We start from the raw sequence: 16,826 nt of genomic DNA, 5'->3' as shown, positions 1-16,826 counted from the left end.
AAATTAATAAAATTAGTTATAAAAGAGAGGTTTTATAGAGTACAATCCTTTCCATCGGCGGTGCGTCACTGCAGCCTGTGGAGTGAGTCTCCTGGTGGATGCTCCTTTATCCCGTGGACCTCTTCGTGCTGTCTTCATCCACCAGACTCACACTGGGCTGCACTCTCGCCCTCCTCTTCCGCAGCCAGGCCCGGAGCTCCCGGCGGTTGCGATCGGATCCCCAAAAGTAGAGGAGAGGGTTTGCGCAGCAGTTAAAACTCACCACCGGTTTCCAGACTTTAAACGAAATCAGGACCACGTTCAAAACAGGGCAGTTCCCCGGCATGTACACCCTCACGAACAAGTACACGGTGCGAGCGATGTGATAAGGCAAGAAACACACCACGAACACGAGACACACGATTAAGAGAGTGTACAGGGACTTTTTGCGCATACGCACCGTCTTGACATTAAATATTCTGTGCGCGGCCCTGCAGTAGAGAGCCTTGATCATGGAGCAGTAACAGGTGATGACAATTATGAACGGGAGCAGAAACCCCGCCACCGCCAGAAACAGCCCGTACGGAAAGTAAACTTGAAACTGCCCCGGGTTTGTCATTTCAAAGCACACTGTCATGTTGTTGATCGCGCCCGTGTGCGCAAACACGAGAGTGGGTAAAATCTGCGCGTTGGCCAGGACCCAGACGAACCCCGAAGCGAAGACGGCCCTTTTTTTGGTCCTGAGGCGCACGGAGGCGATGGGGTAGCACACTCCGAGGAAACGGTGGACGCTGACGCAGGTGAGGAACAGCATGCTGCAGTGGAGGTTGACGAAAAAGAAGTATCTGACCGTTTTGCAGAGGATGTTGCCGAAGGGCCACATGCCGCCCATGGCGTCGGCGATGATGAGCGGAGGGAGGGACAGCACGTAGAGGAGATCCGCCGCTGCGAGGTTGGTCATGTAGACCACGGTGCTGCTCCTGCGGCGCGTCCGGCCGCACACGCACCACAGCAGGGCGCCGTTTAAAGTCAGACCGAGCAGGAACACGAGGCTGTAGGTCACCGGTAGAAGGATCCTTTTATAGTAGTTAGTCACAGGACAGATGTGGAAGTCCTCCATTCTAGAGGTCAACTCAGACTGTGTTAGGCCACTTAACACAACTTAAGTCTTTATTATCCAACAGATGAACCAAATGCCCTACCTCTGTCTGCAGCTTACTTAAGTGTTATGTAAAGGTGACGTGTGCTTCATTTTCTTTTAAAAAAACAAAAAAAAATTCAGGTGTTTGATCAAGTTGTGCGTCCCTCCTGTTCCCAGCTCACACATTAGAAATGTAAACAACAACGCCATATCTAGGCAATGAGCAAACAGCAAGACACAATGGTGCGAGGCATTTCAAAAGCCTGGCATGATACAGAAGCATGCTGTTGCCCTTCTCCAGACAGAAGCCGTGGAGAATAACTGATGCCCCGATTAGAGCCGATTGCCAAGTTAAATGACGCCGTCAACACGTGTGCTGGGGGGGGGGCGCTGTATTGGAGGGGCAACACACACACACACGCACACACACACACACAAAAAAAACGCGCACTCGCTCAGCATCCAATTGGCTGCGAGAATTTTCCAAGTCTGGTCTCTCGCCGGCTGCTCTCCGACTCAAAGTGCTCACTTCATCTCTGTCTGACTGCGGGGAGAGAGCTCGTCATGCTGAGGAACGGCGCGTACAGGTTAGTAACCACATCCACGGCTCATCGTCTTGGTCACAAATCTACAGGCGGCGGTGTTTTATCTGGGATGCACGAGATGCTCCCGTGCCAGGGTGCTTCGACATGCACTGATGACTGATTTAAAATTTTTTTTTTTTTACAAAAAACGCATGACGCTGTAGTACTGTCTGCAGCTGTGCAGAGAGTACAGGCTGTTCACACACTTAGACGTGAGAGCGCATTTCATGTTTTGTCTCCCTAACTTGAGCGACGTCCTTTCCAGGAGCATGTACCAGGGAGAGGAGGTGAGGCTGCGCAGCGGGAGTCTGGCTCTGGCTCGGGAGAGGAAACACCTTGCTCTGTGCATTAATAACCAGGTAAGAGAGAGAGTCTGTTGCTGTTAATAAAATGTGCATACTTCTACCTGTAATAAACTATGAGTGGGTGATGGTGCACCGCCTGTTTCTTTAGGTTGGGGGGACATTTTAATGATGATGTAATCACTTTCTGAATTCTTGGAGCTGCAAGTTGATGCTTACTCTGCTAGGTTGCAAACACTTACACTATAGAAATATCAACATCTGAGCATCTGTTCCCTATAATGGAGAGACAACAGAAAAGCTCAAGCGCCGTAGTACTGAAACATCTTTGCAAAAACTACAGTAAATTGCATTTTCTTTTCCACCCATTCAAGTCTCACGGTATGCACTGAATTCAATTTGGTTTGGGATATTGCTTTTTTTTTTAATGTTTGCTCGAGGCCACTTATAAGATTTTTATTTTTTTTTTGCCATGGCAGCACCTGAAAAGGCCTCATCACTGTGACTTTCACTGTAACCGCCTTCATTTTCGGCATGAATGGCATAGCTGAGCTGCTCGGCTGAATGGGACGCCCACGAGCCTGTCACCCGAGCCCGTGGACGGGAGTTTGGTATTTGAAACTCGAGAGAGCAGTTGCTGTGATTGACTTCACCGCCGCGCAAAACCCGAGCGCCTGGTGTTTCCGTTGTGTCCCTGAGTGAACGCAGGGGTGCACAAGTTCACCTGGGCCTGTTGGGCTCCTGAATATTTAATTCCAGTGATGTAGTGTTGCGCATTATCGGCAGCTGGGGGTATTGAGCCTCTGAGATCTGAAAGCGCTGCTGCATCACGGCTTTTTCGAGTTACAGTATATTATGTTGGTGCAACAGCCCCCCCATCTCCCACACACATACCCCTCTCGTGCTCACGTGCACTCTTGTTTATTGCCTGCTCCCCTAAACGTTCTCATTTTGACTCGAGACTTGTTCCAGTCTGTTTCCGCCAATCCCACCTGACAGCTGAATTTTATTATCACTTTCCAGAAATGGCTTTTCTAAATTATTCCACCTCGACTCTGCGGAGAATCCACGTCAGAGGAGGTTCATGTGAGACTGCCGAGGAGGACATAAAGAAGCTCGGTGAAAGACTAATCAGTAATTGGTGTGTGAAATATGAATGAGGATACAAGTGCAGGTTATTGGTTATTGAGGCTGCGCCACTTGCTCTGTTTGCGTCAGTGATTCAGATTCATTGCCGAGGCGGGAACCCCCCCCCCGAGAAACACATTAATCTATCCAGCTATTACCCCATAATCAATGGGACAGCTGGATTTTACAGCCGCGGACCGGTGTTGTTAACCATTTTACAGAGAGCTTATTTAAACAGCATGCCAAAGGGGGTCACGTTTAATGGGGTTAAGCATGAAATATACAGTTCAGGTGAAAGAGTTGACACAGCAGTTGCAGCTGGAATCTTGTTATCATTCGTCAGTATCATGCACACAGTCCCTTGATGCTCCTAGTTTGCTGAACATGAAGCAATCTCCTGTTTTTTTTTTAATTATTTAGAAGCATAAACGTGTGCCTGTGTTCGCGGGACAGTTCAGCATCAGTTCACCAACACAAACCTTGGGAGTTTGGCCCCGGCTGCGGCGTTCTGTAATCATATAGAGAGATGTACGTAGCGGGAGTGTGGTGCCAGGGAAGGGTGTCATATTTCAGAAGTGCATTATTGTGTACCCACCCCCCTCCCCACAGCGGGACGGTGCCGTGCTGAGTGCTGTTTGTGCTGGCTCACTCAAATGCTCCACGATTGAGTCGTAATAACCTGCACGGGAGCAAGATGAGCCTATACGCGCTGACAGATAGGTGTCTTCTGGCCTGTCACCGGCGTAGATGAACAAATATACCCTCTCATTCTGTTTGTGTGTGTGTTTGCGTACGTTCAAGCTCTGCTTCAGAGCCACAGGAAGGAAATAAAATGCATAAATTAAAATGCACCATAACTCCTTCAACACCATGCCTGCATGGATGCACGCACACGCACGCACACGTTTCAATTTTGCAGTGATTTCCTTCCCATCCCTTTGCCATGTCTTGAAAGGCTGGTTTGGTCTCAGAAGGTGAGCTTATAGTCTTTGATCAGAGACAGAAAGAAGCTCCTTCACTGATGATGGGCGTGTGTGTGTATGCGTGCATACACTCGCCATATGTTACCCGGAGCAGCCCACGTACTGGTTGTTAGTAGCACGGGAAATAGTCCCAATTGCTCCATTTTGCATTTTGATAGACCGCATGACCACATTTTCTCACACGTCCTTCATCTCTATACTCGTCACACCCCGCCCTCTCCATACTCTTTCAGATATCCTCTCCTTTCCCTTTTTCAAGTAATCTTGCGCCGAGTGCGTCTTCCTTATTCGCACGCTTTTGCATCCCTCATCCCATGTCCTGTCTCTTCCAAACTCATGAGCGTCCGGCATTCTCCACTGCAGCACCGTCGCCCTTTTGAAGACTCGTATGGTATGTGCTCTGTGTGCATTGGCACCGAATAGGTGAAGGCGCTTCTCCAAGTCGGTTGGTCAACAAACCGATCCAATAACAGACAGAAAGTTGCATGTGAAACTGAATGCTCGAGCATTTTCCAGAGGAATAAGAGCAAATCCAAAAGACTCACTGATGGTCAATGTGAGTCAATTCTTTTGGTTCATTTAGTTCAGTCTTTTGGTTTGTTTTTACAGATTGCTTCATAAAAGATATGTAATTACAGTAACCCCTCATCCGTGCAAGCCTGCTTCACGTTGCTATACCTTATAAGTCACCTTAATGAAGCTTTTTCTGGCCTGGTATTGATGGCTGTGTAAGTGCAGAAGCCTGGCTATGGTGCAAAGACGCATAGGACTCTTTATATTGTTATCTGATCACTATGAAATTCTCCTCTCACTGCAGTTTCAGCCAATAACTCTTTATATTTTTTTTGTCTACGCCACCAAACCTGAATGTCTTTCTTTCCTTCTTTTCTAGCTTTCATTACCCTCGTCTTTGTCTCAAACAGGATTAAAAGGCTTCCAGCAAAACCACACAAACACATCAGTTCCCGACGTTTCACCTCACCGCTGTAATACTGAGTGAAAATAACATTTTAAATCACGTAATCACATGAGCAACGAGAACATCTCTCAGCAGGGTGTTTTTTTTTTGTGCTATGGGAATCAGGCGAAAAAGTAAATGTTGACTTCCACATTACTCCTTGCACACGCTGCGCATGTAAATTGATTTCCGATGTTCCGATTAATGAGCATCTCCGCCGGTGCTGCTCTTCAGATTGGGCACTTCCTCTGGGCCCGATCAGCAAGTCGAGCTGAAGCCTGTGACGGCCAGTGGCTTGATGCGGATCTGCGCATCACCACAAACATCACCCCTAAGGTGTGTGTGTGTGTTCATGTGCTTCTACTTTATCTCACTGAGAGACATTGAAGGCCTCACCGTCCCTCACGCCGTCAAAAGAATAAATGTGTCTTGTGTGTGTGTGTGGGTTTCAGTGCGGACATTCAGCTGTGCCTGCCATCGATCTCCGTGATAGAACTGGGACTCTGAGAAATTATGATTTTAATAACTCATCAATTAAAGGGAAGCAGACTTTCTGCTGCGCGCGCTGTTGTTTTCTCTCCCCTTCCTTCCTCTTTTCCATCCGTCTCCCATTTTTCAGCGACGTAATGCTTATTATCGTCCGCCTTCACCTTACCTCGCCTTTCAGTTTATCGATTGCCCTTATTTTGATATTGAAAATAATGCGATTAGGTTGTTTACATGCTCGGCAGAGGAGGCTGTGCTAATACCCCTGTTCCTATGCAATCATGTTTGTAGCTATTGATTTAATAGATTGCCCTGTAGGCTACAAGGAATGTGTTTCTCCTGTCATCAGCTGCAGTTATATAGCTCTCTTGGTATTTCTTATATAACTTTAGTGCCTCTTATCTCGTCCAGAGACCCAGCGCATTACTGTTGATTGTAAACACACAGAATATAGTAGCTGCAAAATGTTCAATCGTGTCATGTAACGAGACAGTTGATCATTATAATGCTCAATTTATGTGATAAATTAAGAGTACTATTTACATTTTTGTAATTTCAGCCCTGCTGCCATCCCTTTTATACCAGTCAGGCATAACATTATGACCACTGACAGGATACATTGACCTTCTTGTGACAATTCAATGCTCTGCTGGGAAACTTATGGACCTGGCATTCCTGTGAATGTTACTCTGACATGCAACCCCCACCCAACTTGATAGTAGCAGCCATCCCCAGCAGGATGCAGCCTGACACAGGCACACACACAAAGTTAACAGTTTAAGAACAACTCAAAAAACATGAAGAACACAACAAGGTGTTAACCTGGCCTCCAAATTCACTAGATCCCAAACTGATCAAGTATCTGTGGGATGCACTGGGACAAGCCTGATCCACAGAGGCCCCTCACCTCGACCCATAGGACCCAAAGACCCCCACTAACAACATCCCAGAAGGCCCATGTCCATTCTCTGATGAGTCACAACTGTTTTGGAGGCACGAGGCACAATATTAAGGAGGTGGTCATAATATTATGCCTGATCGGTGTATATTTTAGCATATACAGTTTCATAAATAAAAATAAAGAATTTTAACGTTTATTTTTACTCCCAATTTAAGCGCTGCTGTTTTCTTTTGTCATGGATTCTTGATTCTTATGTTGGCTTTGGCATGTGGACGGAGTCTTCAGTTAATTCACTGCAGCACTTGTTGATACTGTAATATCTTAAACCCTCTTTGGCCTTTTGCCTGGCATCTTGAACACGTAATCCCTACCAGCTTTTCAGAATAGAGAAGCAAAAACATTCAAAAGAGTACAACTAATACCAAGCAAGAGCGAACATTGTCTGGACTACACATAGCCAAATACAAGATTTTTGAGGCCTTGTATAACACAGTAATTATAATTCTAGAAGAGTGTATATTTAAATACCAGAGGTTGTGATTAATATTCTGAAACCAAAACTATAAAAGCAACATTGGCACGATATCACCTCCTGAAGTTGAGATTGTTGCTTAATTACGCATCCAGCAGACATGAGGCATCATTCACATGACTGTAGCATGCTTGGTTTTCATCACCAAGTCTTCCAAGTCCAGAGAGAGAAATAATAACTTTGTGTGTGTGCTATTTGTTGCTGTGCAAGTCGTATACGGCGGGGTTAATCAGAGCTTTTTCCTTGGAAACAGCTGCCTGCTGCAGCCGGAAATACCACTGATAAGAGCCGTGAGACTGATTCATAACAGAAATGTTACAAGCCGTAAAGCTAAATGAGCTACAAGACGCTAGATGTTTGGTAGAGATGAGATTAACTACAGTGCTGCATGATAATTCTCTGCCACGAGGCTCCTCTTTCTCACGTGTAATAGCGATCCGTTGCTGCATCGTAATGATCCGTGAGTTGATCATATTGATGTAGCGCATAATCCCAAACGTGGAAAAATACATGCACCCTGCTGGGTACAGATGGTGAACGATATAGACGCAGTTGGGGCTGCTTTGCTGCTTGGGAAACGCGCACACACATGCAAGTAAATAGTGCCTTTCTTCAGGTTAATAAACTGAATAAAAAGAAAAGGGTGAAAAAATCTGTGCAGCTAAACTAGATGGATAGTATGTCTGTGTTAAGGATCAGTTAAACATACATGAAAAACTGCAGCTGTACACCGATCACGCATAACATTACGACCACCTTCCTAATATTGTGCAGGTCTCCCTTGTGCCTCCAAAACAGTTGTTGTTTGACTGTTGACTCATCAGAGAATGGACATGGGCCTTCTGAGGGTGTCCTGTGGTGTCTGGCAGCAAATGTTGTTAGCAGGGCGGGGCCTCAGTGGGATGCGCTGGAACAATCAGTTTGGGATCTATTGAATTTGGAGGCCAGGTCAACACCTTGTGCTGTTTTTCATGTTTTTTTGAGTTGTTCCTAAACCGTTTTTGTGTGTGTGCCTGTGTCAGGCTGCATCCAGCTGGCAGGACTGTCATTGCTATGGGGTGGGGGTGCCTAGTGTGGTCTAGGTGGATGGTACATGTCTAAGTTAACATCCACATGAATGCCAGGTCAATTGACCAGAAGATGATCAATGTTATTTACTTCTCCTGTCGGTGGTCATAGTGTTATGCCTGACTGGTGTGTGATTGTGTCTTCTCCTGTGACATTGCTTCTTTCTGCTATGCAGGAGGAAGTGAAGCGGTACCATCGCTACTGCAACCACAGCGGAGTGCAAGCAGTTCAGAAGGTGGAAAGGTAAGACAAAGCTACAAAGTAATATCCCAGCTGCTACATGGAAAAAAAAATATGGATTTTATGAAAAGCCCTCAGTCTACAATAATTTTGTACCACATTGTTAAGCTATTGAGCTATCAAACAATACTGTTCTGCCTTAAAGGGACATCTTTACTCTTGTACAAATATGCTAGCAATCCCGTTATTTGAAACATAAACTTGTCACTTTTTAGATGACTTAGAAAGCTTAGAAGGCAGATTTCTTTTGATGTTTTAGACCTTGTAGTTCTTTTAATCTTCCTTGTCATTATTACAGAAGCTGTCCCTCAAAGACCGATGGGGATGATAATAGCCCCCATCACCGTGATCAGCAGCAACGCCTAGAGATAAAGGCTATTGTGTAAGTATCACCCGTTGCCTATTTAAATATCTCCATGATTGTTTTAACAAAATGTCTGTTTCATTTTGACATTATTAATAACTTCTCACCAAGTGTCACAATCACGTTTCCCGTGACCTTAAGACCGCAATTTGTTGGTTGTGCTGGAGAGATCCTCTTATGAATGACGTTAATTCAATCTTTGCTCCGATTGGGTTTTAGACTCGGGCGTCAGAGTGCACAGAGTTCATGAACCTTTGTGATCTTTCATCTAACACCATTTCATTTAAACATAGGTGCACGTTTGTGTGGCGCAACCCGGGGAGGACGGCTCTTGCCTCAGGCTTTCACTTCCCTGAAAGTCGCGGATGGAGAAGCGAAAGCTGTTTTTGTGTAGCGTTGACATGATTGGGGTGTAGAAAGGTGAGGCGGATGAAATAAAAACAGTTCGAAATGAACTCCAAGAAAAGGCGGCGGAACAGGAAGCATGGCGAGGTGTGGAATGAGAGCAAAGGGAGAGAAAAAAAAAGTGGAGAAAATGGGAATGGACGAAATAAGGGGGTGGAGGGGTATTGGTTTTGGAGCTTGGAGTTATGGCTTAATTCAATTTGTTCCATTTGGCTCAGCTGTCTCTCTGCTCTGCTGGAGGTGAATGTGTTTCTCCATCGGGTAATTGATCCTACACTCCATCCCGGACCCTGGAGTTAGGGAGAAGTGAGACGCGGAGAGAGGTATCTGTAGAGGTTGTGAACCGAGGTGAGACGGGAGGAGAGAGGTCAAGAAACTGTGTAAGCAAGATTCCAAGGCTATAAATTAATAAATAAAATGCTGGAGAGAAAGCTCCAGTGGTTCCTCAAGAAATGTTTTACCACCGAAATTCAAGAGACACAAGAGATTAAAATCTTGTTTTTAAATTTGATTTGATTGTTTAGCTGAACAGCAAACACTGATGGGCTCCATCAGCAATGCAGCGTGCACAATCGACCCGCTGAGAGGGGTCCAACTGGTGGCAACGGGGCCAGGCGCATTACAAAACCAGCCAAGGGTGGACCCATATGTCAAGGCCCTAAAACGCGGTTTATACATCTGCAGGACATAGGCGGCAAAACTTACACACGTAGCCTACGCCGGTGCGAGCCATTTATACTTGTACGCCACCCAAACGCTAGTCGGCGTTGTGTCCTTTTTGCCACACGGGTTCATTTTTGTTTCTACTTCCTGTTTCACTTTCAACAAAGGCGACTGAAACTTTCGCCGAAATTTCTCCCAGGACGAGTCATACGAATGTTTGTGTCTCCGAACCTCCTCAGTTAACCTTTCCTCGATGTGTTCCATCTTTATTGATCCAAAACAATCACAAGCAGCCGGAAACACTAAAGCGGAAACGCGCTACTACTTGTTTCTTAGAATTCATTATGGAGAGTTTCATGCCCATCAGCCAGTGCGCTGACATCCAGTCATAAAACATCGTCTGTGCAGGAAATGAACAAAGCTTTTAAAAACTTCTAAAACCCTGTGCGCACAATGCCACACACATCCCCTCCCATTTGGCAACTCCAGACTTTAATCTCATCTCTTGATGTGAAATATAGATGTCAGGTGTCACATGCAATTTTTTTTTCCTCCTTATGTTTCCAGGATCCAGCGGGCCTGGCGTGCCAGCATGTACCGTAGAGAGAGCTGGCAGGTACAAGACAAGAACGATACCAGCCGTCACTGGGACGGGACGGTGACTTCAGAAAGCCTCCAGGACCCCGCGATGACCTCCAGCATTTCTCCGGTAAGACTGCGAGAAGACGACGGCCATATGGTGTGACGCGAGAGGGAGCCAAGGGACGCAGGCATCTCATCTGCGGGCTTGTGTGAATTATCAGCCGTGATGTGTTTGTGCAGAGAATGAAAAACGAGTGGTGACTGGATGCATGGACGGACAGGCTAATAAAGAAGAGAGAAAATAGGACGGCGGGAGGGAGGGGTGTTTACCTCCAGTGTCATTTGGGGGACCACGGGGGTCGTATTGGCGGCGGCGGCTGCGATGCCAACTGGCACTGTGCCCAGATCTGTAATTAGCGGTTAATTAGGTAAATTTTCAAAGCTGGTTGATTGATTAATGAAGTGCCTCTGCCCTTGTCCTCCCCCGTCTCAACCCCCACCTCCCTCCTCACCCCTCCATTCTCCCGAGGGAGCACTGGTGAGAATTAAACACTGCTCACAGGGCATGGCAGCCAAACAAAAGCCAAAAGAAAGAGAGAAAAGAAAACGCAATAACTGTAAAAGCAGGAGATAAATAGCGAGAAGAGATGGAGAAAATAACAAAGTTGGGCGGTGATGAGGAGATGGCGCATAAAAAAAAAAAGATGCCTTTAGATCGCCGCAAGATCTAAGTTCTAAGTGACAGACGTGGACACAAACATACACACACACGCATACATACAGTCTGCTGTGCTGGTTTCCCGGTCTGTGTCGGCTCACACACTGAGTAGTAATCACATCGAGACACACAAGCTGCCCGCGCACGCCTGCCCACGCTCTTTGCAGAGACTCGGCATAGAAGAATATGATGTCATGTCTCTGTACTAGCGCTGCCGTGTGTGGGTTGCTTTTTTATTTTCCTCACCCTCTTTTTAAAGCGGTGTTAGAAGGATACAAGAATCCCTTAGAAAACAGATGGGCTCGTGTCCTGGTGAGACTGTGTGTGTGCGTGTGTGTGTGTGTGTGTGCGCTGTGTTTTTCAGGCTGTTTGTTCTGGTTGAAAGAGTTTGTTCATTACACAGCAGCAAAATGTCTTCCTAATTAGAAAGCTACTGTAACTTAAAAACCAAAATGACAAACAACCCTGTCTTCCCTCTCGGTAAGTCAAGTGCTTTGCTCTTTTCTTGAGCGTTGCTGTTTCACACTACTTCCTAGTACTATTTCACTGCATTTCATAGGATATATTTTACTCTTTTATCACGTATATTTGTCTAACACTTACAGGTTTTTACAGTTTGGCTCAACACAGTAGGGAACACACAGGTGACATCCCAGCACAAAGCAGAAAGTCATTAATACACCAATGCTTTCCCTACTGTGTAACAATGCCCACACCTACCAACATAACATTAATATCAGCATATCACTTGTGATTTTCCCATTTAGAAATTTGATTTTTTTCAAGTTATTTTTGGCAAAAGGCCACTAACCCGTTGACCAGCATATGTAAGGGGACATTGTTCAGTCCATATCTGTTTGAATTGACAGGTGCATTTAGGTTTTTTTTTTTAACTTTGACAGCATCTGAGTTACGTTGGTTAATCATTCGGCATTCAGCTGACATGCCAGTCTGTCGCAGAGGTTGAAATCGTGCACCAATCAGGCATAACATTACGACTGACGTGAATAACATTGGCCATCTTGTGACAATACAATGTTCTGCTGGGAAACTTTTGGACCTGGCATTCGTGTGGATGTTCCTTAGAAATGTACCAGGCACCCCCATCCCATAGCTATGGCCCTCTTTGATGGCAGCAGCCATCCCCTGCAGGATGCAGCCTGCATCCTGCAACACACACAATATATCACTTGCAACACACACAAAAACGGTTTAGGCACTAAAAAAACATGAACTGCACAAGGTGTAGGTCCCCCCACTAACATCATTCTGTTGCCAAACACCACAGGACACCCTCAGAAGGGAGACCTAAACAATATTAGGAAGGTGGTCATAATGTTATGCCTGATCAGTGTATGTGTTCATAATAAAGTACGAGGACCATGCAAATTAAAGGTATTTCCTGGGAGAAACAAACGGAGGGACATGGACATTTAAAATATGAGCGAAGAGTTTGGGCGAAGATGTGATATTTTTACTATGCTACGTATACAGGAACACATCCAGAATCATAACTGATTAACACACAGTATATTGACATGTTAATACTCAACTGAAGGGATATTTTATTGCACCTCGTCCACCATCAAATAAGCCTCAGACCTGCCGTCCTGCAGGTCCTGGTGGAATGTTGTTTACTAACCATCAGTCTCATACTTCGCTGCTTCAGATGGAACGATCGTAGCAATCTGGGAATCAATTGGCTTTCATTCAAAGACCAGTACTTTTTGGCTTCTGGTGTAGCAAAGACTTCCTGTTATGTGCACAGGTCAAAAATTACACTCAGAGGGAGAATGGAGTTGACTTTGAGAGATGTCATTCACAAGGAATTCAAAGGATTGCTTCACAAGTTGCCAGTTTTTGTTTAAGAAATAAGCTTGTCAAATACGACGTGTTGGCTTGCTTGCCGACAGATTATGCCAGGATGTTCTGCCTCTTTTGCTCCGCGCACAGACTGTTTACCTGCACACAACGAACGCCTTCTGAAATGTAATTAAACACTTTCTATCCTCCAAACAGTCACATTCTTTCCTCTTAGAAATAGTTTTTCAGGGAAAAGGGGGCGGGGGAGTAATGGTGAAAAAGCACTGCTGTTTTCCACCTTTACCCTCTTTACCCCCTCGCGTCGCTCCACTCGCCTCCACCTGTGCCCGCTCACACCCCTGCATCCAGGTTGTTTCTTTCCCGCTCTGCCTCTCGAGCCGTCTTGCTCCGTCCTGCTCCCTTCGCCTCTTCTCATTCACTCTCCTGTGGACGTTGTGTTCTCTGAAGGACAGACATTCATCAGGCGTAAGGCCAGGGTGCCACATTATATCCGTGTGTGTGTTTGTGTGTGTGTGTCCATGTTGGCTCATGTGGGTTTGAAGGACCTTCCTTCTGGCCTGTAGGGGAGGCGGGGGGAGAAGGTTCAAACATACTTCATGCATATTTCATGAAACTCCGATATTGAACACACGCACACATAGAGAAGACACTGCACCACACACTCCACTGGTTTTGCTTTCCTCGTCTGCTCGAACATAAAAAATTAATAAAAACATCCTCAGTTCACACTCATGATACCTCCCAGAATTAAACTCCGTGTCAAGTTGATATTGCAGCTGCGTGTCCAGATACTGTATGGTGCTGTCAAGTCTAGTGCTGTAAAACTAGACCCAGATGTATTATTTATGCACTTTGGGGAGGGGGGCGGCAGGCCCTACATGTCCTGCTCTGGTCATGCCTGGCCCGTTGATAGTAAATCAATAGGTTTGACTGTTCTGGATACGCTGCTGCTTTATGTGGGCTGACCCGCAGGAGCTGCCAAGTAACGCAAGGCGCGTGGGGTCAAACCAAAATGGTAATCTAAAGAAAAAATAAAAAAAAAAAAATAAAGTGTGCATTTAAATACCAAAACCTGTTAAAGTAAACACATTGGGAGATGAGTATTGATCTAAACAGAATTAAAGTTTGACATTTTGGGAGAAGATTGGTGCCATATCTGTTCGAGAAAGTTAGCTTAGCTTAGCATAAGGACTCACCAATAGCTAACCAGGTTCTGCAAGGTAAACGAATCGACCTGCTAGAACTTATAAAGCTCACAAAGAACACCTCTTTAAACTAAACAGAAAGCAAAGTGTTAAAATATCAGTTTAGAGGGGACTGTGTCTTTGCTAGGTGCAGTGATTTATTTGACTACACAGCTTGGATATGCTAAGCTAAACTGGTTGTAACTTCATATTAAACATGCAGATATGATAAATCCACCCCCTCATCTAGTCCTCCCTCCGACTCACATTAAAAGAACTAAAGATACCGTTGAAAATACTTCACCAAAATGCGTAACGTGTTTAAGGCTAAATGCTGCGGGCAGGACTCGTAGTAGTGCAAGCCGTGTTTTTAACCTACCTTTAGGCTAAACTTAACATTCAGCATGTCCACTCATCTGGGTGAATTTGAGAAACATCCATAATAACTGACTGGCCGCAGTTTTGAATTCAGACGAGGTCTTGGACGCAGCGGAGAGTCTAAACTACCGATAACTAATAGATGAAGATCTGCAGGCTGTAATGGATACAAAGTGCGTTTCAGCAGTGCCGCTGCTTTTTAAGCATAAATGTAGATTAGTGTTAAGAAGCTTGCTCAGTTTGCCCTGTATTTTGCTTTGAAAGTGTGCTCCTTTCATACTGCGATCTGAATGTGTGAAAGCCTGAGCATTTGCATGTGAGCATCCATATCTGCTGACTTTGTTGGCTGAGTGGAACCCCCGTGATTCACAGCTGATTGTGGCCCGCTGCGATGTTCGGTGAGTTTGATTCAGAGACACAAGCCGACGATCGAACCTGAAGTGTTGATGGGAGAATCGAGATGAAATTAACATTAACGCCGGGCTGCCTCATCACTAATGAAACTGTTGAAGTTGTGGGTAGTTAAGAGCGGGAGAAGAGAGAAGACTAATCAAGCAAAAAAGACTTGATTGAGTTGATTCTGAAATATAGCTAAAACATGACATCATCTGTGCTTAGGCTGTATTAAGTTTGCGCCGGTGGCTGCTCGGTTGCTAACACTGTTTGTGAACATTGATCCGGTCCTGTCTCTGTGACACGTCTCCACTTTTTCCCCCCTTCCTTTTCGGGGGCCCTGGCAGAAGCAAAGTGTTAGTGTAAGCATTTCTGCAAGCCTGCGTGGGAGATCATTCTCTCATCTCTCACCGCCAAGAATCTCACAAAGCAAAGAGACGGCTTCATCCGTGCCTCCACCTCTTTCCCCCCTTAATCCCCTTTTCCCACCCTCACTCCGTGTCATCCCTCGCTTTCCCTCCCATTGCCTTTCCATGCACATGCACGCTTCCACACATCCACTTTCAAAAACGCATGCCGCCGCCCCGCCAACCCCCCCCCCCCCCCCCCATTCCCCTCCCCTCGTTTCTGTAAACAGATGCTAACGTATGTTTTATTGGTGTCAGTTGGTGTCTCATTTGAAATGAATTTATACACCCCTGCTCGAGAGTTGACATCGATCGGGCTTAACTCATTTAATAGCCATGACATTTGCCTATTAGCTTATTTACTGTCAAAACAGACCCGAGCTCAGCTGGCTTCCTGAGAGACACTAACTCTTGCATTTGTATCTGTTAGGGAAGAAAATGTGATTGCTTGAGCAAAATATAAACTCCAGAGGAATATTCTGTCCTGGCGTGCACACAGACTTATTTAAATGAACACTCATCATGTATAAAGCGATTGCTCACTCTGTACTGTACATTTCCAAATAGCAAATACATCTTTTTACATCTACAATTAGATATCCCTTTACTGTTTTTAATTGGCTTTTAAATCAGTACTTTCTCAGTGTATGCCTGTTTTCTTGATTCATTCCCAATTAAATACACTTTTTGCACCTCTTGCACATTATTTATCATTGTTCAGACTGATTTTATCGACAGTATTTTATCTATTTATTTACAATTTACAAATGGTCGAATGCCCATTGCACTTCTACGGACTTGTGTCCTACTCTTCTTTTTGTTGCTTCGCTTTTTTCTGACTTTTCTCAGCTCACCGACATTAATCCAATCATAATTTAAATGTTTTTGATACTTAAGTAAGGAGAGGGTGGTTCAAGATATCCTGATCCTGCAGTCATGCAAGCATTTGCATTGCTTGTTGCTTGCAAACTACTTTTACTATGGCCAAGTCAAAATGATATGCCTATATGTACACATGTATATATGTGTACATAAATTATGTGTTATATATAATACACATATTGACCCGCTTTGCATAACTGCATGAACCTTTATGTCACAATACAATTCAATACATTTATGGTCTCTTACCATACTCTGATGACTTTTCTTCCAGCACTCCCACTCATTTTTATACCTCTTCTGCATTCGATATAGATTGAAACGCCAACTACTTAGCTCACAAGAGTTTTACAGCACCTTGCGCATTTGACCACACATACATGCATGGGGAGAGCCAAGATTGTCAGTCTCTCAGTGTGTTGTACGTCAACCAAGTGTCAAATGCCATAGTGAGAACAGATGATAGACTAACATCTACAAGATTTTTATTCGAAAGGCATGCGATTGACCCGCACTTTCTTCGCGATTAGCTGGTCGATCGTGATCGACGTATTGGGCACCCCTGATGTAAAACGTGAAGTACACTCTGTTGTTTTGTCTATTTTTGTCAGATCCGTTTCTTTTCCTGCACTAGTTTGCAGCTCTGAACAGGCAATCAGAGCTACTGCTATTGAAGCTCAGCACTTTGAAGGGAGTTGTTTCTACTTAAATTACTTCCAGTGCG

At 45.1% G+C, this 16,826-nt stretch overlaps 1 protein-coding gene across 1 annotated transcript; it reads right to left on the bottom strand.

The window, feature by feature from the left end:
- Positions 1-34: 34 nt before the first annotated feature.
- LOC311498691 (P2Y purinoceptor 3-like) lies at positions 35-1,207 on the bottom strand. Its single transcript, XM_084559391.1, has one exon. It carries the CDS (start codon positions 1,097-1,099, stop codon positions 107-109), a length of 993 nt encoding a protein of 330 aa, XP_084415517.1. The 5' UTR covers positions 1,100-1,207; the 3' UTR covers positions 35-106.
- Positions 1,208-16,826: the final 15,619 nt, after the last annotated feature.

This window comes from Chelon labrosus (genome assembly GCF_963514085.1).
Source record: "Chelon labrosus genome assembly, chromosome: 13".
NCBI classification, from domain to species: domain Eukaryota; kingdom Metazoa; phylum Chordata; class Actinopteri; order Mugiliformes; family Mugilidae; genus Chelon; species Chelon labrosus.
Note: the sequence above shows the minus strand (reverse complement) of the source record. Positions and strands in the feature narration are given on the sequence as shown.

Coding starts and splice junctions, on each gene's coding strand:
- LOC311498691 (XM_084559391.1), bottom strand. CDS start 1,099: ATGGAGGACTTCCACATCTGTCCTGTGACTAACTACTATAAAAGGATC.